Source organism: Doryrhamphus excisus, unplaced genomic scaffold (genome assembly GCF_037039965.1).
Source record: "Doryrhamphus excisus strain RoL-2023G ecotype Guam unplaced genomic scaffold, RoL_Dexc_Guam_v1.1 HiC_scaffold_24, whole genome shotgun sequence".
Taxonomy (NCBI): Eukaryota; Metazoa; Chordata; class Actinopteri; order Syngnathiformes; family Syngnathidae; genus Doryrhamphus; species Doryrhamphus excisus.
In genome coordinates this window covers 2,228,936-2,252,744 of record NW_027621862.1, presented here as the reverse complement: position 1 = coordinate 2,252,744, position 23,809 = coordinate 2,228,936, and the positions used below count along the sequence as shown (strand labels likewise).

At 41.5% G+C, this 23,809-nt stretch overlaps 1 protein-coding gene across 4 annotated transcripts in view; it reads right to left on the bottom strand.

Annotated features, from left to right (window-relative positions):
• Positions 1 to 258: 258 nt before the first annotated feature.
• The window catches only part of kcnh4b (potassium voltage-gated channel, subfamily H (eag-related), member 4b), a 31,975-nt gene continuing 8,424 nt past the window's right edge, over positions 259 to 23,809 (bottom strand). For 2 of the 4 annotated variants that reach the window (XM_078788760.1, XM_078788759.1), the window contains 15 exons: positions 19,168 to 19,401; positions 17,623 to 17,754; positions 16,924 to 17,057; positions 12,804 to 13,044; positions 11,834 to 11,991; positions 11,543 to 11,744; positions 11,267 to 11,461; positions 10,146 to 10,345; positions 9,605 to 9,854; positions 8,421 to 8,635; positions 6,243 to 6,281; positions 5,664 to 6,037; positions 4,238 to 4,341; positions 2,939 to 3,015; positions 259 to 1,397 (listed from right to left, as the gene is read on the bottom strand). In XM_078788760.1, the coding sequence (XP_078644886.1) occupies positions 666 to 1,397; positions 2,939 to 3,015; positions 4,238 to 4,341; positions 5,664 to 6,037; positions 6,243 to 6,281; positions 8,421 to 8,635; positions 9,605 to 9,854; positions 10,146 to 10,345; positions 11,267 to 11,461; positions 11,543 to 11,744; positions 11,834 to 11,991; positions 12,804 to 13,044; positions 16,924 to 17,057; positions 17,623 to 17,754; positions 19,168 to 19,401 (3,287 nt within the window). In that variant the 3' untranslated portion in view covers positions 259 to 665. The remainder of the gene's footprint in view (positions 1,398 to 2,938; positions 3,016 to 4,237; positions 4,342 to 5,663; positions 6,038 to 6,242; positions 6,282 to 8,420; positions 8,636 to 9,604; positions 9,855 to 10,145; positions 10,346 to 11,266; positions 11,462 to 11,542; positions 11,745 to 11,833; positions 11,992 to 12,803; positions 13,045 to 16,923; positions 17,058 to 17,622; positions 17,755 to 19,167; positions 19,402 to 23,809) is intronic. The other 2 variants (XM_078788761.1, XM_078788762.1) reach the window with 2 other exon arrangements.

Below are 23,809 nucleotides of genomic sequence, written 5' to 3'. Positions count from 1 at the left end.
TAAATAACGTTTTCCCTGTTAATGTTACGTAATTCTCAGAAAATAATGTTTTCATAATGCTACAAGCTTATTCTTATTCTTGTACATTTATTTGCCTTTTATTCTATAATGTTCTGATTCTTTTAAAATGACATTTTTTCCTGTTAATTGCTTTATTTTGTCAAAAATAACAACAAAACTATGACCTAATTATTATAAGTATAAGTACATCTTTTGGCCAAGTTACCTCAGGTCTGGCCACCAGATGAACGCCATCGTGCCCCAACTGGCTCCAGGGGGGGGGGGTCCCCAGGTGACCCGCATGTGGGCAAGGGAAATCTATCATCATTCAGGTCTGATGAGCCTCTCTTTGTGTCGTCCCTCCCCTGGGACTTGTTTGTCACGGGTGACCCCTACCAGGGGTATGAAAGCCCTGGAGAACTTAGCTCCAAGAATCGTTGGGAAGAATCGTTTCCTTTTTCTTCGTATTCTCATATGACTGCAACATTATTGCTTCAAAACGATGCTGTAATTGTTAATTATTGTGTTAATTCTGACATTACCCCCCCCCCCTAGTAGTCGTATTTTGAATGACGCTGTTGGACAAACATGACATCCTGTGGGAATTAGAGTAAGCGGACCTGCAGGTTTTTATCAACACAACACTGTTAGAAGCTGCATGAACTTCAATCTGTGATGTCCAGACACCAGGACATCTCCGTGCTCTGCGTCTGGACACCGATGCTGGACCTCGGCGACGACACGCCGTCCCTGTTGATCCCCATGAGGCATGCAGGCGTAGAATCCGGGAGTAAAGGGGGATGAGCGACTTCCGCTTGCGTGTCGTCGTGTGACGTTTGGGCTGAAGTGAGACGGGAATGCGTTTGGAGGTTGAGGAGCGGGTAAGAGGAAGTGGTGCACGGAGCCAGGAGGCTGTCTGTGGATGAGCCCGTACGAAAACAAGAACGCTGGTTGCCGTCGGCGGGGGGCTGCAGGCACAAAGTGGGCTGAGACTGACTGATGGTGGTGAGGCTTGCACTGAGAGGTCTGCTGAGGGGGTCGGCGCATCCGGAGTGAGGTACCAGGCCCGGGCTGTCGCTCGGGAAGCCGCCTGCGGTGCTGAGAAGAGACCCATGGGTCCATGGGGGCGTGGCCAAGCTGGAGCTGTGATGCTGGGGTAGCCCCCGATGAGGAGTGGCGGTGTGGTGGCTCCAGTGGCCACAAGGGGGCACGCTTGGTAGGCTGTGGCTGTCATGGCTGCCCACGTTGAAGGAGGGCGCCCTGGAGGGGGTGGGCACCATTTGGTGTATATATGGGTAGGGGTACTGATGTGTGGAGGACACGTGGGCTTGGAGGAGATGCATCATGTGCTGCAGACCCTTGGTGAGCTCTGATACTTCCTGGTTTAACGTGCCCATCTGCAGAGGCAAAACAATAAGCGCAGAGAGACAAATGAAGCCTCCGTCTCCTCCCCCTCCTCCTTCTCCTCCACCTCCTCTGAGCAGATATCCCTTCGAACCCGCAGGGACGACGCTAACTGACGCAAAGAGGCGAAGAAGTCGACACCTAGTGGGAATGACGCACGGAGGAGGGCGGCGGATTGGTCAAAAGTAGCGGCTGGTCGTCAGCAGCTTATTTTGGTTCCTCATGATGCTGAGTCAGCTCTCCGGGCTCTGCTTGGAACGCCGCTGATGAATTAATGTCGGTCTCGCTCGGCAACCTGCCTTACCCAAGTCCATCTGGAGGCGCTGCAGGCACCTGACTTCCATTCGCAGATACCACAGCACGCGCACAAACGCGATTTATTTTATTTTCGTGCTTTTGCTTTCCATTTTAGGACAACGGGATCCTTGATTATGGAGGACTGACTTTATAATGATACTACGTATAAGAGTAGTTCAGGGGGAGGGGGAATTAGATTTTTACACATATAATTCTAACAGTCCACCTGGAATTATTGCATCTGTAAAGATGTCATTCATCAACCTGCTATATGTGCTTGTGGCCCTTTTTGTTCAGGAGCACTTGGAGCAAAATGGAGACTTTTTATCTCCTAATTTAGATTTTTTTATCTCATAATTTCGACTTTCTATTGCAGAATTTTGACTTTTTATGTCATTCTACCTCATAATTTAGACTTTAACTCAAAATGTAGACTTTTTATCTCGTAATTTAGACTTTTTATTTCGTTATTTTGACTTTTTATCTCATAATTTCAACTTTCTATTTCAGAATTTCCGACTTTGTATCTCATTCTTATGACTTTCTATCTCATAATTTCGACTTTCTGTTTCACAATTTCGACTTTTTATCTCATTCTTATGACTAACTCAAAATGTAGACTTTTTATCTCGTAATTTCGACTTTCTATTTCAGAATTTCCGACTTTCTATTTCAGAATTTCGACTTTATCTCATAATTTAGACTTTAACTCAAAATTTTGATTTTATCTCAAAATGTAGACTTTTTATCTAGTAATTTAGGCTTTTTATCTCGTTATTTTGACTTTTTATCTCATTCTTATGACTTTCTATCTCATAATTTAGACTTTAACTCATAATTTAGTCTTTATCTCGTAATTTTGAATTTTTATTTCAGAATTCCGACTTTTTATCTCATTCTTATGACTTTCTATCTCATAATTTAGACTTTGACTGAACATTTTGACTTTATCTCAAAATGTAGACTTTATCTTGTAATTTTGAATTTTTATTTCAGAATTTCGATTTTTCTATCTCATTCTTATGACTTTCTATCTCATAATTTAGACTTTATCTCAAAATGTAGACTTTTTATCTTGTTATTTTGACTTACTATTGGGATAATAATTTTTTTTCATTCACAGAAACGGGTTTCCATACATACGGGCTTCTTGGAGAGACACACAAAGTCAAACACGGCTACAGACACACAAGAGGGGCAACAAACAAAAAATAGGATAATAAATATTACTACCTACCTTTTGGTGGAGTTTGCTGATGCTCTGCCGGACCTCCTCGGCCTCCAGAAGTAAATGAGAAGTCACCCGTGTGGAATCTGGGAATACCCCAGAGCCCCCGCTTAGTAAATCGTTAATCTTTCAGGACTCCTACTCTTACTGTGACTTAGATAGAATGATTTTACGATGAAAAAGATGTGAGGAGTGAGGAGTCCTGCACAATACAAAGTGGGTGCCAACTTCCAGCTTCTCCCTCTCTCTACGCTCCTATTGCAAGCGGACTGTAACGAAGCAAGGCAAAACTAACGTGAACATTGGGATTGATATTCAGTAAATTTAAGTAATGTTTACTATGGTACCGATTATGTCATTGTATGGTCATATCACCTCGTACGTGACAAAAATAAAAAAAAACAAACTTAAACTATATTAGGAAAGCAGGAAGTGAACAAATGTAACAGTTACTGATTGTAAAAGTACCAGATGGAGGGGTAGGATTTAATAAGCTTTGCTTCTTCCTACTCCTTTTGGACATGTGGAACTGGGAACTGATTATGGGATGCATTCAATTGTAATCTGATGCATGTTCAAATGAAATAAAATCAATACCATTACAATAATATTTTCACATCATATTATATTGTGGTATTTACATATTATACAGTTATGCAATTTAATTCCACATTGGGATCTTTTATTAACTCCGTATATATACTTTTTTCTTGTGATATCACTTTTTCCTCATAATATTATGTTATTCTTGTAAAATTCTGATTAAATATTTTTCAACTTTATTTGTTCACCTCCATAATACTAGTGTATCCTGTTATTCTCATATTATGACAGATTTATTCCTGCTAATTTGTATATTTAGTGTTAGTAATGATAGTAAAATCATGTTTTTCCAGCTCCCAATATTACTGTACATGTCTATTCTCTTAAAATCACTACTTTTTCCTGGAAATGATGACATAATTCTGGTAAAATTATGTATTTTTTTCATAGTATTACAGCTTTATTATTGATATTGGTAATATTAAGACTGTATAGTCACAATAACAAACATATTTTTGAATGAATGAATGAATGATAAGAAGTAGTCGTACTTGTTGATTGGAATGAAAGCGAAAGTCATCCCATAATGAGAGTGATCCTCTTTTGACCTTGCTACTTTAGATGTACGCAAACGGAGCTAGCGTCTCAGGTTCCCCCCCCCCCACAAGGAGGAGGAGTGAGGTGGGGTGGGGCTTTGAAGTGGCGAATTGACCAGGAGCCATCTGGCACCCGGGTTAACCCCTGGCAGGTGGCGCTTTGGCTTACCTTGGGTGCTGCCGCTGCTGCCGCTTCCTGTCCTGGCTTTGGGCCCGGTGTGCTCCACATTGAAATGGAATGCGTGTCCATTGTCCTCGATTCCATCCACGACCCTTAAGCAGAGAGGTGAAGAGTGACACTCGAGTAGTCTTTCGACTAAAGAAGCGGGCCATGAGAGAGGTGGCTGGCGGAGGGCCCAGGCAGACATGAACACGACCTCTGAGCTCTCTGAAGCAGCACTAACTCGTATTTGGAACCTTCTGGAAGACGTTGAACTACTTCATGAGAACTACAGTATGACGGGAGGAGGGTGACGGGATTTGAGGAAAGCCGTTTGAGACTGGACTAATGGGGGAAAACATACACCTAAATTTCAACCTAAATATACACCCAGTGCCGCCTCAAAAATATTTTCATTGATCATTTATAATTGATCAATTATAATGTTTTGTATTTAGCTTTAACTGTGTGGCTTCACGCCCATGCAAAGCTGAAACTCAACTCTGAATCCCTGACATCACTTCCTGTCCGCCTCTCTTTCAGGTACACATTTGAGCATGAATCTTGTTTATGTCTTTTATGCTTTCTTACGGGCTGCATGGTGGTCAAGTGGTTAGCGCACAGACCTCACAGCTAGGAGACCAGGGTTCGATTCCACCCTCGGCCATCTCTGTGTGGAGTTTGCATGTTCTCCCCGTGCATGCGTGGGTTTTCTCCAACATTCCAAAAACTGGGTAGGTTAATTAGCGACTCCAAATTGTCCATAGGTATGAATGTGAGTGTGAATGGTTGTTTGTCTATATGTGCCCTGTGATTGGCTGGCTGGCCACCAGTCCAGGGTGTACCCCGCCTCTGCCCCCAAGACCCCTCCCCCCGCGACCCTTGTAAAGGTGTCCATAATAACAACAACAATGATATAATAATAATTATTATTATTATTATTTCATGTCCTGAATTATATTAAAACTGTATTTAGGAGTTCCTAAACAGGTTTTGTATACATTAAATACATTCATTCATTTTCTACCTGTTATCCTCACAAGGGTGCTGGAGCCTATCCCAGCTGCCTTCTTCAGGCGAGAGGTGGGGTACACCCTGGACTGGTGGCCAGCCAATCACAGGGCACATATAGACAAACAACCATTCACACTCACATTCATACCTATGGACAATTTGGAGTTAGCCAATTAACCTAGCATGTTTTTGGAATGTGGGAGGAAACCGGAGTACCCGGAGAAAACCCACGCATGCAAACTCCACACAGAGATGGCTGAGGGTGGAATTGAACTCGGGTCTCCTAGCTGTGAGGCCTGCGTGATAACCACTTGTCCGCCGTGCAGCCTATTAAATATTCCATTTATGATATGGTTTACAACCCATATGTTATCTATGGTAGCTGTTTTTGCCAAATGTGGTCCAATGTGGTGATAAGTACCTTGGACTAAGATCCGGGGGTCCAAAACAGGTGACAGTCGGGATAAGCAGCTTCGATGGCTTCTGCTCCGTCCCCGTCTCGTCCTGGGAGGACATGGACACCGCCGGAGAGACCACATGCTCTCTTTTCGGAGGTGGCTGAGGCGAGGCGCTCTGACCGTGGAAGCCGCGGCTCAGGTTCGGGGAGCGGCAGCGTCGCAGGGCGTTGAACTGACGCAGCTCGTCGCCGAGGAGGTTGCCCAGGGACGTGCGGCGGACGGGGCTGCTTAAGCTGGGCAGCAGGAGGTTACGGCGGGAGCGGGTGGCCGGAGAGAGGCGGAAGGAGTCGTCAAGATTCTCGCTTTTGGTTTCCACGATGGAGGTCAGTCTGGGCTCCTGATGAACAGGAAGTGGAATTGTGAGCCTACACACAGTGAGCCAATGAGGTTTCAACAAAGGAGCTATGAACTTTTTTTTCTTCTCTCCACTATAAATGAGTTTCAAACTGTAAGGGAAGTCCTCGTACCCTCCCTCAGCTGGCCATGTCCCAGAAAAAAATAGTCTGGAGTTATTTTACAGACAATAAAGAGAAGAAACTCACATGGGGGATCCGGGGCGACCTTGAGAACCTGCTGAGACCCTGCACAGAAGAAAAACAGGCAATTTACAACCGGCAAGTGATAACTAGCAAGTTTTATTTTAAGTAACACTTTGTACTTTAAGTAAAAAATACATTAAATCGCACACACACACACATATACATATATATATATATTTAAAAAAAACACAAAAAAACAAACTGTATTATGGAAAGCAGGAAGTGAACAAATGTAACAGTTACTGATTGTAAAAGTACCAGATGAAGGGGTAGGATTTAATAAGCTTTGCTTCTTCCTACTCCTTTTGGACATGTGGAACTGGGAACTGATTATGGGATGCACTCAAATGAAATAAAACCATTACCATATAAGAATTTTATTTTTTATTGTTTTAATGCTGAAGCATTAAAACAAATTGCTTTAAAGCATTGAAGGAGGCTGATGTCATTGCAGCGCCAGAATGTTTACGTTGCTCAGATGCAGTGCATCCTTTTTTTTCTTTCCTTTCAAACTTGTATTAGTACATATTTGGACATTTTGAGTGTTAAGTTGCTGTATGAGTGTAGTGTTGTTTATAATATGATTGTTATTGTTATGTAAAACAAAATAATATCAAAAATAATATAAAATACGAAATGGAATGTAGCTTATACACCGGAATTTATGATAATTTATTGTACTTTTAGAATATTTTAGGGACCACAAAAAAACGATCCGCAGGTCAAAAATGTGGCAGGTAGCCACCTTGTAATAAAAAAAACATGGCGGCCATTACATCTCCACTCTTAAAGCTGTCCTAGAGTGTTCTGTATTTACCGACTTGATGAAAGTGCGTTCACATGAGGGTCCCCGTCGGTGCCCAATCCACACTCCACCACAGCTAATTATTCACTTCCCCCCCTGCAGAGGTGCCACCATTAAACGCCGCGGACCTAGGACGCCACGCCACTGCCCGGCTGGGGGTTTGACCTTCCCACTTCGCCCATGCTCATTCTTCTTCTTTCTCTACAATCTTCTCCCATGACAAATGAGTCAGCACAGAAGTAATAAGACACGATGTTATTATCACAAATACTTGAAGCCAGGATTTAAGGGTTTTTCCCAAATGCTAAATATACAAAAAAAATGTAAAAAAATTCGACCTGACATATGTTTCCTACAATCTGCTTCCTTGGCAATATTGAGCAGTTTGACTAATTGCTGCACAAACTGGACGACATCCACGGAGTGTAATGGAACTCCAAGCCCCCCCCCCGCTGTGTCGGCGAAGAAGGAGACCGTAGGACTGAGCTGCTATATTGGCATTGGCATGGCGGCGTCCTGTTTCTTGTCTTTTTTTTTTTTTTTTGCCCTCAAACTGTGAACAGATGGTGTGAGAGAAGTTGGATGCTAGAGCAGCATCAGCTTCTGAAGATGCTCTGGTAAAAATAGGTGAGGGATTATTTGGTCGAAAAACGCAGTGCCACACTCTATCCAGGAGATGGCAATGTGGTGAATTTAAAGGGCTAGTGACTTAAATATGAAAGTAGTGCAAATAAATAGCCTGCGATTTAATTGAATGTAATGTGGTTAAATTAAAAAAATAATAATTTCCTTATTTTTAAGTCCTTTTGTCATCCATTATTTTTCTTCTTTCATGGATATTTCTCTCCAAGGGCAGTTCTTTTTTTGGGGGGGGGCAAATATATGAAACATGACAGTGCATTTCTTACATCAATCAAAATATAACTTTCCATTATTTACATTTGTATTCAGCTATCTGATCACAAGCCCAAAAGGAGTAGGCTGACTGGCTGACTCATTGTAATATTATTATTGTTATTATCATTATTACCATTATTATTGTTATTATTATCATCACCATTATTATAATCATCATTAATATTACTATTTTCATTATTATAGTTGTAACAATTTTTGGATAATCTTATCTTAGAGCTTTATATATATGGTACATACATACATACATACATACATACATACATACGGTCTGTTGTTAGAATAATATTTTTATAACATGTTATTTTTTTATAGTTCCATTGTGTATCTCAATTAATAATAATTCCATACTTCCTGTTCCTGACGACTATCCCTCCCCTTTCTCCGCTATGTGTAATCCAACAAAGCAATCAACCCCAATGTTACTCATAATGTGCATTTCTTTAGTAAGTGTTCGATACCTCATCTTGGCTGCCCTCCCGGAGGTTGTAGGTCAGGTTGTTGTGGATGTCTGAAGCGAAGACACTGGCGTACTCGGGATAGAGGTCCAGCACTTCCCGCAGCCCACGCACACTGATGTATTGGAGGTCGCAGTAGGTCAGGGCCTTCACGTCGGCATTGGTCTTGATCACCTGATCGGTTCCAGGAAGGTCAGATCCTATCAGGTCTCCTTTTCCTTAAAAATACAACACATGTTTGCCCTTATTAAAATGGCATGTAATGTCATCTGTACTGTTTCATTCTTGGCTAATGTTCATTTCTCCAAGCCAAGCAACATTTTTTTATTTTTTATTTTTTTTGGGGGGGGGTTAATGATTTTTAAAAAATAGTAAAAAGGAGTGATATTGTAAGACATGACTATATATTTAACAGTGAATTAAAAGTACATTAAAATAATGGAAATGAATGTGAATAGATGCTGAATGTGAGTGTGAATGGTTGTTTGTCTATATGTGCCCTGTGATTGGCTGGCCACCAGTCCAGGGTGTCCGAAGGGATAGGCTCCAGCACCCCCGCGACCCTCTTGAGGAAAAAGCGGTAGAAAATGAATGAATGAATGAATGAGTTTGCTGGAAACGACAAGGCCGATAATTATAAGCAGCTGGTGGCAAACCTCCCGGAGTCCTACAAAGTCCTTGGTTGAAAATGAAATTGGTTGAAATACACAATTTGCATTTTCCATCTAGATTTCTTTCAATTGAACTGTGAATAATTAAGTGATACTTTAGCTTGTTTATCATGAGATATTCAATCATCTTAAAGTATTTCTTGACATATAAAGAAGTGCAACTTAAATATTTAAAAAAAGTCAAGTAAAAATTATTATTTGAAAGCAAAAATGACTAAATCTATTTTATAAACAGTTTAACCAGTACAGTTTCAGTTCATCTTATGAAAATAATTTTTACAACTCTGTGGTAATACTGTAGTAAGTAGTATCATGACACATCTCGCTCAGATGACCAATTTCGGTCAGCCGATCCTGTAATTTTCCATCTACGACCGGCAAGGATGACTTGACTAATTAATTATTGTTGTATAATAGATTTAATCTCAGTGTGTGGTAGATTTAGGTTACCCAATTAAAATGACAGCAGTCATATGATCCCCACTAGTATGCACACACGTGACCAAAAATACCAACCCAATATGGCCAGCACCATGCCGTCCTTCAGCACCTCCAAGGAACCGGAGCAAACAAAGTAGTTGGCGTGTAGGGCGTCGCCCTGGCGGATCAGGTACTCCCCGGGGACGCAGAAGGAGGTTTTGATGTGGAGGGAGAGCGAGCGCAGGCACCCTCGGCTGGCGCCCTTAAAGACGGGCAGCTGCAGGATGTCCTTGTTCAGGTGCATGGCGATGTCCGCCCGCAGCTCGTCGGGGAAGTCGTGGAGGAGCTGGAATGCAGATGGCGACGCGGTGAGATTGGCAATTAGGGACTGGGTGGCGTTGACAGGAAGACATGCGTGCTGACATCTACTTGGAAATAAGGGTCGGGAAAAGATAGGCCTGGTTAACACATCATATCATATCATAACAATTCTCAGATACTATGATGTAACATCTCCATCCCTGTCCCTCACTCAGTGTGTAACCTACCAAAAAATCCCGTTACACTCCTACTAGATAGGCTGCAAATCCGCCCCCTGGTGGCAGTGAACATAACATCATTTCAATGTCAGTCATACCTCGTTGGCATCTATTCCATTGTTGACCGACCATGTTGTCTGGAAGTATTCGAGCATGCGCTGTTTGAGCTGCTGGGGGAGTCCGTGGACGCGAATGAAGTCCTTCAGGTCCTTCATCCTCGTGTGGTAGAGAGAGCGACGAGAATACATCCTCTGGATAATCGCCGTCACGTTCCCAAAGACCAAGGCGTGCATTAAGGCTGCGGGAATCAAAACAAAAACAATTCAAAGCTTGTTACTCTTGAGTGCTATTCCATATACGGCAGGGGTCTCAAACACGCGGCCACACTAGTTTGAGGCCCCCGCCTTGATATGAAAGTTTAATGTTAGTGCGGCCCGCGCAAGTTTGATATGGATGCTGTATGGTATCATGTACCCAGAAAAAATTATTACGTTTGATTCATGTTCATGTTAAAGGTTAAATAACTGTTAATAGTTATCCTCCCTATCCATGTGGAAGTGGTAAGTTTTTGGCTATTTAAGTTGAAAGGAAATAACTTGAAGGCTACCGTTTAGGTCTCTAGCTCTCTAGTTTACGAGTTAGCATGTGTCTCAAGACCCTCCAGTTGCGCAATATGTTGTAAATAAAAAGAGTATAAATGTGACTATAGTCGTGTTTTGTCATGTCTACAGGGCTCTAATAATGCTTTGTTCATTTTAATCTGAAAAAAATGATTTGTCTACCCACCAACTATATGTGGTTTCTTAAGGTTTTATTATTTGCCATTTTATTATTATTATTATATTTATTCATTTATTACTGATTGATTTTCTATTCTTGATTTGTTTATTTATTTTTCATCTTATTTTGTGTAGAAAAACAAAAAGTAAGATATTTGAGAACAGTGGAATGTTTTATCAGAGCTTTTCTTGTAGAAAATTGGAACCAAAGTGAAGTTTTTTAAATTTTTTTGTTTTTGAATACATGCGTTTTTTTTCATTGTTTTTTCATTTTCTTTTTTTTCAAGTTTTTAATTTTTTTTCGTTTTTAATCAATGCGTTTTTTTTTTGTTTGTTTTTTTAAACCTGATGCAGCCCAGTCTCACCCAGACCCGAGCTCCAGTGGCCCCCAAGTAAATTGAGTTTGAGACCCGTGCCATACGGGGGGATGACTTGCATACCGCCGATGAGCATGGTGCAAATGGAGAAGATCTTCTCGGCGTCCGTGTTGGCACACACATTTCCAAAGCCAACGCTGGTCAGGCTGCTGAGGGTGAAGTAGAGGGCGGCGATGTATGAGCTTCGCACCGATGGGCCGCCAACCGTATTGTTGACGTAGGGCATCTCCAGACGTTTGCCTAGCTCATGTAACCATCCTTGGGTGATGGGAGGAAATTTTTTAGTACATCAAAATAAAAATTTATTTTCACACATAAAAACCCAAATGTCTGACTCACCGATGTCCCAGGAGTCGCTGGTCTCAATCTCCTTGCGTCCGATCATGTACCAGATGCAGGCCATCCAGTGAGCCAGCAGAGCGAACACAGACATGAGTAGAGTCAGTACCATGGCGCTGTACTGCGAGTAGCGGTCCAGTTTCTGGAGCAGGCGAAGGAGCCTCAGCAGACGCACGGTCTTCAGCAAGTGGACCAGCGAGGTCTGGTTTGGAAGAAGTGGACATTTTTTTTTTTTTTTATATCCATCCTGCACATCCTCTAAACTGGCACTACCGGTTGAAGACGACTGACCACTGTGATGTTGAAGGCATACAACAGGTCAAAGGGCAGAGCGGCCACCAAGTCCACGAAGAACCAAGTCGTGGCATAGTGAATGCAAATGGAGCGGGACTGGTACACCACCTGGCCCGACTGGCTCACAAACGTGGTACGGAAATTTAGGATGATATCTGGAAGAGTGAAAATAAATAAATGTGCATTATTTGGGTGACATTAATATACAATGAATGCATATCTCTAAAAAGTACCCAAGATCCATCATGGCGGCTTCAGATATGTACTCACACTGGCCACAACTTTAGGTATACTGGCACTCTCTTTTTTTATTATTATTATTATTTTTTACTTAGTTCACATTTGTATAGAACCACAATCCATCATTCATTTGAATAATAAATCATATTTTTTTATTTATTAAATATTTGTCATAATAGTAGTAATAATAACAATTGAAATTATGAATATTAAACATTTTAAATATATAGCTTTAAATTATGATTAAAACTAACAAATCAATTATCAAATATTTATTAATATAATTACCAGATTACATATCTAAATTAAATAAATTTAGAACAAACTGAATTTTGCAGGACTGCAATCTTTTTCTGCAGAATTAATGAATGTTTTAATAGTTTATTATTTTAATCATGAATGAAAATAAAAACATAATTTAAGTAACAATTAAAATTATATAAATTAATGAAAACAGAAAATGTCTGTAAAAATTTAATTAAATAGAAAATATTAACGACTTATTTGGAAAATAAAACATTAAAAAACAAATTTCTTTTTTTTTTTAAAGGGGAGAAATTTGATTCATAATTGTGGTCAATGAGAGCTGTACTTTAGATTAAAAGTAGAATATTGACAGTGTCAGCAGTCCACGGGGGGGGGACCCACGTTGCCTGGGAATGACAGCACTTCCTGGGGAAAAGGATGCCGGGATTGCCATAGCCGCAGGCTAAGAACCCAAACTCACCGATGATGAAGAGCATTTCCACCGCAATGTCACTGACGATGGTGGAGCGCCCCGCCGTCAATGTGTCGTGGTATGGTGTGAAGCTGACGTTGTAGGGCACCGTGACGGCCACGTAGAAGGTGGCCAGGAGGATGAGCCAGTCCCACAGCGCTTTGGACACGCTGTAGTGCAGAAGGATGAAGCGGGACTTCTGTACCGCTGCCACCTTGTACTCCGGTACCGAGGGCCTGTCAATCATGCTCTAAACAAAACAAAACCAATACAAATGGTCACTCCCAATGAGAACCTCAGCATCCACATCTCTGCTACCTCCGGCTAAGATGTAATGTCCCTCTGATGTACTCGTTCCTGATCCTATCCATCATGGTCACTCCCAATGAGAACCTCAGCATCCTCATCTCTGCTACCTCTGGCTAAAATGTAATGTCCCTCTGATGTATTCGTTCCTGATCCTATCCATCCTGGTCACTCCCAATGAGAACCTCAGCATCCTCATCTCTGCTACCTCCGGCTAACATGTAATGTCCCTCTGATGTACTCGTTCCTGATCCTATCCATCATGGTCACTCCCAATGAGAACCTCAGCATCCTCATCTCTGCTACCTCCGGCTAACATGTAATGTCCCTCTGATGTACTCCTTCCTGATCCTATCCATCATGGTCACTCCCAATGAGAACCTCGGCATCCTCATCTCTGCTACTTCTGGCTAAAATGTAATGTCCCTCTGATGTACTCGTTCCTGATCCTATCCATCCTGGTCACTCCCAATGAGAACCTCAGCATCCTCATCTCTGCTACCTCCAGTTCTGCTTCCTGTCTTTTCTTCAGTGGGACTGTCTCTAGACCAAACAACATGGCTGGTCTCACCACAGTTGTGGTACACTACAGTTTTCTTTAATGACTCTCACAGACTTTTCTCATAGACATCATGAAGGACCAACAAGTGTTGTGATCCCTACCAACTGCAAAAGCTTCCGTCTGCCATCAACAGCTGCTGATGCTGTAACGAGTGTTCAAGCAACGTCAACAAAAGCTGCTGCTGTTTTTTTTTTTCTCTCTCTCTCTCTCGCTCTCTAACACTCTCCTTTTTAATTTGCCTTTCATCCCAGAGGTCACGCCACCCGGTCGACCTTTGGCAGGCAAACACATCCTGGTGATTAGAAAAAAAAGTCCGCCACCGAGGGGGACACAGAAGGCAAGTAGTGTTGCCCACAAGCTCATCTCTGCTCTTCATTAAGTCTATTTGAAGAGTATTTGAAGGAGTCACAAATGGAAGGAACTGAGACAAGACACAGAATTGAACATTTGCAAAAGTCTACTAAACAGTATAACATGTTCTGATATGTGCCGTTTACTGTGGAAGAGTGCAACTTAGACACCACTTGTTACATCTTGGGTTTTAGCTATTAAAAGATCAGTGGCACACCAACACTTGCATGTAGAGTGAGGAATGTGAAGGAACCACGGAGGAGGCAACAAGGGAGAAGGAAAAGAGAACAGCGTGGTGGTAGGAGGATGGACGTGTGGGACAGACCATTGAGAATCAGCAGTCCATTCAAAGTACTTATATTTCAATGTAAAAGTACTATGATGTTATATTGGGTAGTTGGACTGCAAACCAAACAAGGTGCGGAGTTTGCATGTTCTTCCCGTGCATGTGTGTTTTCTCTCCGGGTACTCTGGTTTCCTCCCACATTCCAAAAACATGCTAGGTTAATTAGCGAAATTGTCCATAGGTATGAATGTGAGTGTGAATGGTTGTTTGTCTATATGTGCCCTGTGATTGGCTGGCCACCGGTCCAGGGTGTACCCCGCCTCTCGCCCGAAGACAGCGAGGATAGGCTCCAGCAACACCCGCTACCCTTGTAAGGATAAGCGGTAGAAAATGAATGAATGAATGAATGAATTGCAATATTTTATTTGACTAATAATAGGCTATAGTCAACCACAAGACAGCGATCAATTAATTAATTTATGAATTTTTGAAACTTAATGACTGTATTATGGACTGCGTGGTTAGCGCACAGGCCACACAGCTAGGAGACCTGAGTTTGATTCCACTCTCGGCCATGTCTGGCCGGGTTTTCTCCGGGTACTCCGGTTTCCTCCCACATTCCAAAAACATGCTAGGTTAATTGGCGACTCCAAATTGTCCATAGGTATGAATGTGAGTGTGAATGGTTGTTTGTCTATATGTGCCCTGTGATTGGCTGAAGACAACTGGGATAGGCTCCAGCACGGCCGTCACCCTTGTGAGGATAAGCGGCATAGAAAATGGCTGGATAGATGGATCTTGTGACACCCATTAAATTATGTGGAAATATATTACTGTACATGCAAAAAAATTTTATATATATTTTTGCATGGAAAAGTACAACGATTGAATAGCTATGTAAACATAATTACTGTATACCGTATGGGAATTTTTGTTTTGACGTATAATGTTAATTGCCAGCTGTGCTGCTTAAAAAAATTGAACATTAAATCGTTTTCCTGCTGCTACAATGTCATTTGGAGACAAGCACAATTATATTTGATGCCTTGTCTGTGTTTGGAAGGTGGTGAGATGTTATCAGTCGTGTTTGGAATCAATTAGCACCTTCAACGAGGGGTGTGTGCTGCCAAAGTAGGAAAAGTTAAGGATGAGGAAACATAAGTGAGGCGGTGTTTATGTGGTTTTTTTTCAATCGCTTCAGACTGATTCTAAATTGGGAGAACTTGTTAAAAAAAGGCGAGAAGGCAGCTTTCATGCAGGGAAGATTTGAATAATGAATGTGTACTCAGTCGCAATATTGACATTTTTGGCATATGTGCTGTCCTCAGAGGGCGAGCATCATATACTGTCAGATGTGTGTACATGTGTGTGTACATGTGTGTGTGTGGTAGCGGTGATGCTTGGTGGCGGTGCATGGGATTGGAAGCAGACAAGGAGGAGGAGGAGGTGGATCACGTTGATGCCCAGGAGGGACGCTACCACGCAGCAACAACCACGCACCTTAAGCTTAAGAGAATACATTTGATTTTCACACTCAAAATTTAAATTGATGACGATTTACAATTTTAATGCTTGATTTTTAATCAACGAATCAACACTTTACCTCCATGAGGCACTGTAAGAAACGACAGTGTAGGCGTGTTTGTCAACTGAAATTGCAGGAGGTCATTACTCAATATAACAGTCTGACTCATGGTGTCCTCTTACAAAGAAAACTAAACTCATCAAACAGCGACTTAACACTCAAGAGGTATTGCTAATACATATACAAACATGTACCAATACAAGTTTAAAATAATAAAAAAATATATTGCATACCCCGCCTCTCGCTTGAAGACAACTGGGATAGGCTCCAGCACCCCCCGCCCCCGCGACCCTCGTGAGGATAAGCGGTAGAAAATTAATGAATGAATGAATGAGTATATTGCATTTCATTAGAGGACAAGTAGCATAGAAAATGCATGGACGGCACAGCAATGCTGCCTCTGTCCACAGGGGGGCGCGAGAGGAGCCCACAGAGAGGCTGACGTCATTGCAGCCCACCGATACAATTCGTATTGGTGCATGTTTGTATATTTCGTCTGTGTGCTTTTTGAGTGTTATTTGCTGCGTAATTAGATTGGTGTTATATTGTTATACTGTTATATATACTGACCTCGTAATTAGCTCCTACCAAGCTACCATTTCCTCACTACACTTAGTTGTAGTTCTGAATTAAAGGCATGTCACAAGATTAGAATTTTGGTAAATATGGTAAAGGGGTAGGATTGAATAAGATCTGATTCTTCCTACTCCTTTATTGACATGTTGAATAATGCAAACGTAAACATGTGGCACTTTAATAAAACCATGACCTGTAATAATAATAATACTGTAATAAGAGTATAATGTATTGCAGCCATTTGGGCAGTGTCCATTTTGGAGAATGACAAGTGCCATACAAACAAAATCCTCCTGGAGATTTAAAAATAGCAAAGTCATTTGATGAATGTTCCTATGAGATAAACCACGTTGGGAATGTGGGTCAAGACTTCATCTCGCATTGTCGTACAGGGGGGGAAAAAAAAAAAGAAATGAGGCGAGTCAAATAAGGTGGAAAAAAAAAAAAAGATGGTGGTACTCACACTGCCCAGGTTGACCTCCCCTTTGCCCCCGCTGGAGAAGTGGTTGGTGAGCTGGTACAACATGGTGCGCCCTCGCTTCCTGGCCTCGCTCAAATGAGAGCCGCCCTTCCGCCTGCGCCGCTTGTCCTCCGAAACTAGGACATGTAAAGATTTTTAAAAAGTGATTTTAACATGTGCAAGATCTTGTTTCCGACACAGCAATATGACACCTGATGTACTACCTGGACTGAACTGTGGGAGGCAGCAATGAGCCATAAGGCACCCAGACTAACAGAATATTAAAAGAAGAAACTTTTATATGATTTTATGCCGCTTTTATTGTGGTAAGGTTTGCATGACCAACATATTGATTAATTAGACGTGTATTAGCCGTCCTCTATCAGGATTTTAATTAACAATTACCTGAAAGATGCTTTTATGCCCACATTTAACACTTTATGTGCAAGGATAAATCAAAATAAGACATGCTAATGAACAAAAACAATAGCGGGATACACACTTGGCATCAATAAGGAGATATCCAACATACCCTGATATTATCCAAGAGGAGAATGAGGGCAGCAAAGTGGAGACTATGGAGTGTAATACCGCACAGCAGCAGGCTAAAATGTTATGACGAGCAGTGGCTTGGAGATAGTACATCGTAGGACCAGGAACAAAAAAAAAAAAAGAGTTTTGGAGTTTGGTTTTGTGGCCTACCTTCCCTCCTGCTGTTGTGATGACTTTTCCCGTGGCTGTCTGTGATGTCCTTGAACGAGAATAGAAAGAGAACCATTTCCCCCTTCTCGTTCTTGATGGGCACAATGTCCAAGAGACACCAGAAGGCTATACCTGCGATGACAACAAAACATGACTTTTCCCTCTGTACTTTCTAATAATACACAATATGCTTTATGGCAAGGCACGGATGGTTGTGCAGCGAGGAGAAAATGTGGGGGGGGGGGGGGGTGTTGTCGTGTTGTAGGTCTGTGCTCATTAGAGAGTGTGTCGACGGTGTCGTCTGCCACCACCGAGCGTCCCCACTGGGTCCCTCGTGTGCGTGATGCAGGGCAAATTGTACACGGTTGAGTTATTTTTAAACGTATTTACAAAATATAGATATTGTGTAAGCTGAATATTTGGATTGACTGAGGGCCACTTGACAATGAAAGGATGAAAGGGCCCCTGTGATATTTTGTATAGAAGTTATACTGCATATACTAGGTATGTCTGGAAAGTAACTGGACTGGACTTCATAGTGGAAATACTGGAAGTTTATCCCAATCACAGCACTTTAATATAAGATAGCTGAAAATAACTTGTTATAATGCACAGAAAACCTGTGATTGGTTGGCTACTAGTCCAGGGTGTACCCCGCCTCTTGCCCGAAGACAGCTGGGATAGGCTCCAGCATGCCCCGCAACCCTCATGAGGATAAGCGGTAGAAAATGAATGAATGAATGCACAGAAAAGGGAAAGAAATGTGTTCATGTTTCACATAAGGATTATGACTGACAGTTCCCCTTCAAGATTTTCCATATTTTGTCATGGTGAGTATTTTATTGGGATTTCTTTAAGTGAAGCACATAATTGTAAATAATTGTAACTGTGTTGTGCAAAAGTATTCGTCTCCCTTTAGAGTGCAACCAAATGCCTGATGATTTCTGAATAATGGAACGTTGACCTAATGATTAAATAGATTAAATAGTCAGTGTGTAATTTAATCTCAGTACAAATACAGCTGTTCAGAGGTTTGTTATTAAGAGAATATCGGCGAGCAAACAGCATCATAAAAGTCCAAGGAACACACCAAACAGGTCCAGCGTAAAGTTGTGGAGAAGCTTAACATACGTAGCTATCAAGTATCAGCAACACACACACAACACAAACCTTCCAGGTCGCTACAATATCATATATGCTATGTATGATATGTTACGACAACTGTGTTTGATGATATTCTATCTACTGTTGGGGCCGATTTACAAGGCAAAAGCACCGTCAGATATTTTTTTATTCTAACAGCTGGGACAATGTATCATTTAGATACAAGCAATTGCAATGCCAGCACTGGAGAGAGTGTTTAGTGGTCAACAAAGGTTGAGCGAAATCCACTATCTTAAACTGGCTCCAGGGTTTGGACAACCAATCACTGCTCAGATTAAAATAAATTAAAATTAAAATTAAAATTAATTTAACGCTAAGTGTTCCTTTGTAGTGGAGAACTGCGCTGATATTTCATACGTGGCTTATTTCAGCTCTACGCACCATTCTTCCTGTAGAAGTGGACCTCGGCCTGGTACTCCTCTCGGCTCTCGAGGGCCTTCTCCATCTGCTGGGCCACATGCTCGCTGGTGTCGGTGCCGTACAGGAAGCGGCAGCTGCAGTTCTTCTGCATCACTTCGGTCCTGGTGAAGCCCGTCAGCTCACAGAAGCCATCCGAGCAGTAGACGATGGGGTAGCCGCGGTGGCCCTGAGCGTTTCCCAACAGGAAGTTACTGTCTGTCAGGAGGGAAGAAAGAAAACTGAATGAGAGTGTAAAATATCCTCGGAATTTCACTAAAAAGCACTAAATAATATTCATAACAGTTTTCCCCATTGTGAGCTTTCCAGGAAAAGGCAGACATAAATGCTGTTTTGCCATCATTTTAACATAGATAGGACGGGATAATGGCGTGAGAGTTACAGCATATTATTTTCCAAACATTCATTTGTAAAAAGGCGGTCATAAAGCTGTCAGTCAGAGCATTATTACTACATTTATTTCTCCGCAGTCCATTAGCTTGACAAGCGCAAATAACGGTGGCCTCCTTGTCAATGAGTAGACGTGACAATATGAACAAAACACAACATAAAATGTTCCATTACACCGCGGTATGAAGCGACTGGGATTAGAATCAAGGTCTTGTTCATAAGTGAGTAAAGGATGGAAGCCAAATGTGGCCCGCAGGACACTAGTTTGAGGCCCCCGCCTTGATATGAAAGTTTAATGTTTGATATGGATGCTGTATGGTATCATGTACCCAGAAAACAATTATTACATTTGATTAATGTTCATGTTAAAGGTTAAATAACTGTTAATAGTTATCCTCCCTATCCGTGTGGAAGTGGTAAGTTTTTAGCTATTTAAGTTGAAAGGAAATAACTTGAAGGCTACCGTTTAGGTCGCTAGCTCTCTAGTTTGCGAGTTAGCATGTGTCTCAAGACCCTGCAGTTGTGCAATATGTTGTAAATAAAAAGAGTATAAATGTGACTATAGTCGTGTTTTGTCATGTCTACAGGGCTCTAATAATGCTTTGTTCATTTTAATCTGAAAAAAATAATTTGTATACCCACCAACTATATGTGGTTTCTTAATTTTTTATTATTTGCCGTTTTATTATTATTATTATTATATTTATTACTGATTGATTTTCTTTATTCTTGATTTGTTTTATTTATTTTTCATCTTATTTTGTGCAGAAAAATAAAAATTTAGATATTTGAGAACAGTGGAATGTTTTATCAGAGCTTTTATTGTAGAAAACCGCAACCAAAGCACTGAAAAAGTTTAGCTTTAAAATCCATGAATTAAAACAAACCTGCCAATTTTCATACAGTAAACCCTAAAAAAAACACACATACGTTGAGCCTAACTTGCCAAAATTGCTAAATATATCAGAATTAGTTCAACGTTACCACAACGCACACGCAACAATACCAATGACATCACATGCCTTGATGACGTTACACTTCGCTCGCCTGATTATTAGACAAAAGAGCCACCAGATGACGAGAGAAAGCAATAAATCAGCCAGGCCTAAAGAAAATCCACAGGAGCGATACATCTAAATGTCAAGCCGCACCAGCGGAGCATTATTAAGTCTCTTTTTGTTGGCCGTTGACTCCGTTAGTGCACATTCAGCAAGAAAAGCAGCACGCTTTTGCACTTCATTGACGTCAGCCTCTTTAGTCTTCACTTGTGATATATTATTACAGCCTCATGCTAACATTCATTCATTAATTTTCTACCGCTTTTCCTCACGATGGTCGCGGGGGTGCTGGAGCCTATCCCAGCTGTCTTCAGGCGAGAGGCGGGGTACACCCTGGACAGGTGGCCAGCCAATCACAGGGCACATATAGACAAACAACCATTCACACTCACATTCATACCACTTACTGAGTCTTTTGAGCTCGCATAGTAGTCAGTTAATATTCTGCATCATGCATTGGTAGTGTATTGTCTGGTTGATGTGGCACAATACTCTTACTGTAGTACTGTAGCTATATATGCAGTATATGTATTTACATTCCAGCAGCCATTTTTATTCATACACCCCGGACTGGTGGCCAGCCAATCACAGGGCACATATAGACAAACAACCATTCACACTCAGATTCATAACTATGGACAACGTCAAAAAATATATTTTTGCAAAGGGAGTTTTGGCACAGAGAAGTTAGCTACTGTATAATACAACTAAAAAATGAAGTAAAACAACTCATCCACCCCTGTGGTGTAATTTTACTTCATTGATGTTGTACTGAACAGCCTGGGCACTTCTCTATGTGGCGGTAACTTCCACCGCAGTTGTCGCCGGTCGGGCACAGATGTGCAATTAAGGACGAGGCGCCACCCGAGCACGAGAAATCAACATGAGAAGATTAGAGCCCGAGAATTGTTGTCATTGTAACACATGCTCTCAGCACGCCGCTTAGCATCACATGGAGACATAGCATAGTCTAGTTCAGGGGTCTCAAACAGCCAAATGTGGCCCGCAGGACACTAGTTTGAGGCCCCCGCCTTGATATGAAAGTTTAATGTTAGTGCGGCCCGCGCAAGTTTGATATGGATGCTGTATGGTATCATGTACCCAGAAAAAATTATTACGTTTGATTCATGTTCATGTTAAAGGTTAAATAACTGTTAATAGTTATCCTCCCTATCCGTGTGGAAGTGGTAAGTTTTTGGCTATTTAAGTTGAAAGGAAATAACTTGAAGGCTACCATTTAGGTTGCTAGCTCTCTAGTTTGCGAGTTAGCATGTCTCAAGACCCTGCAGTTGCGCAATGTTGTAAATAAAAAGAGTATAAATGTGACTATAGTCGTGTTTTGTCATGTCTACAGGGCTCTAATAATGCTTTGTTCATTTTAATCTGAAAAATAAATTTGTCTACCCACCAACTATATGTGGTTTCTTAAGTTTTTATTATTTACCGTTTTATTATTATTATTATATTTATTTATTACTGATTGATTTTCTTTATTTTTGATTTGTTTATTTATTTTTCATCTTATTTTGTGCAGAAAAATAAAAATTAAGATATTTGAGAATAGTGGATGTTTTATCAGAGCTTTTATTGTAAAAAAAATCAGAACCAAAGCACTGAAAGAGGTTGTATATTTTTCGGTTTTTAATAAATACGTTTTTTTTTTTTTTTTTTGGAAAACCTGATGCGGCCCAGCCTTGCCCAGACCCTAGCTCCAGTGGCCCCCAGGTAAATTGAGTTTGAGACCCCTGGTCTAGTTGCTTCAATACCTACTTAAAAATAGTAACTTTACTTAAGGGGATAGTGAATAAAGCTATACTTTGGTGAGTGTTATGTAAACAGGAGATGAATGCAGGTGCTCTCTAACACTTGTAGACTCGCGAGACCGTGGAGTTGGAATTTTTGGAACATTTCTGTAGGTTCCTCCCGCCCCTTCTCGTTTGTCTCCGTCGGCTATTTCTTTAGATTTGTGTTTCAAGGGTATTTCTCAGGAGTCTTGTGTTATACAGTATTCTTTGAAAAACACAGTCAAGCTCCTCTGCCTGCTGATAGATTTAACTCATCTCCGTCTCTCGTCCTGTATTATTGCACGCTTAAGACACCTGGAGGTGTCACGTGGACATTTTGGGAGCACTCTCGCGTCCGCCGCTTACGCTCTGCTGTGATGTACTCGTTCAATTTTATAAACTCTACAGGGTGCGATGAAGTCTTAATTGTGCCACACTGAGATGAGTTGGAGAGCCTGTGACAAGCACGGGGAGGAGAGGCTGTTTTATGGTCTCTGTGGCGCACATAAAGAAGACCTGCTCCTCCAAGAAGTTCGTCAACACATTTTTCCCAAAGGAAATCATGTAAAGTGTTCCAGTGTGTCGTGCCCCTTCAAACATTTGAACACCTGAAGCTGTGTACCCCGATTCCTGCACAAAAAAGTTACCAGTTTTTACTTTTTTAGCCCGACTAGTTATTAGGTTTTTTTCTCTATTAGGGGACCGATTATACTTTTTCCACTTTTCTGACCTATAAACGTAGTTAGAATGTTATATTCTCGTGTTAAACAATTCCAAAGTTTCAGATAATGAGGTTTGCGCGTTTGGAAGTGAGCTCTGAAAGAAGTTTGGGATGGCTCAAAAACGCTTGGTTCGAGGGGGCGTTGCAAAACTGTTCCTTTGTGATGTCACAGAGGATCAGGCTTTCTAATGGGCGTGGCTATAGTTTGGCTTCTTTGTTTACATTGCAAGCAATGGCTCGTAAGGGAAAGACACATTTGTTTACAATTCCTCAAGACGCCACCATCAGGCAAAAGTGGTTGGAGTTCCTGATTCCGGCATCTCTGTGCGGAGCATCCATGTTCTCCTTGTGCGTGTGTGGGTTTTCCCCAGGTATTCCGGTTTCCTCCCACATTCCAAAAAGTGTTCGTGTGAATGGTTGGAACAGTGAGAAAATGGATGGATAATTTCCGACTTGGGCTGCACGGCGGTCTAGTGGTTGACAGACCTCACAGCTAGGAGACCCGAGTTCAATTCCACCCTCGGCCATCTCTGTGTGGAGTTTGCATGTTCTCCCAGTGCATGCGTGGGTTTTCTCCGGGTACTCCGGTTTCCTCCCACATTCCAAAAAACATGCTAGGTTAATTGGCGACTCCAAATTGTCCATAAGTATGA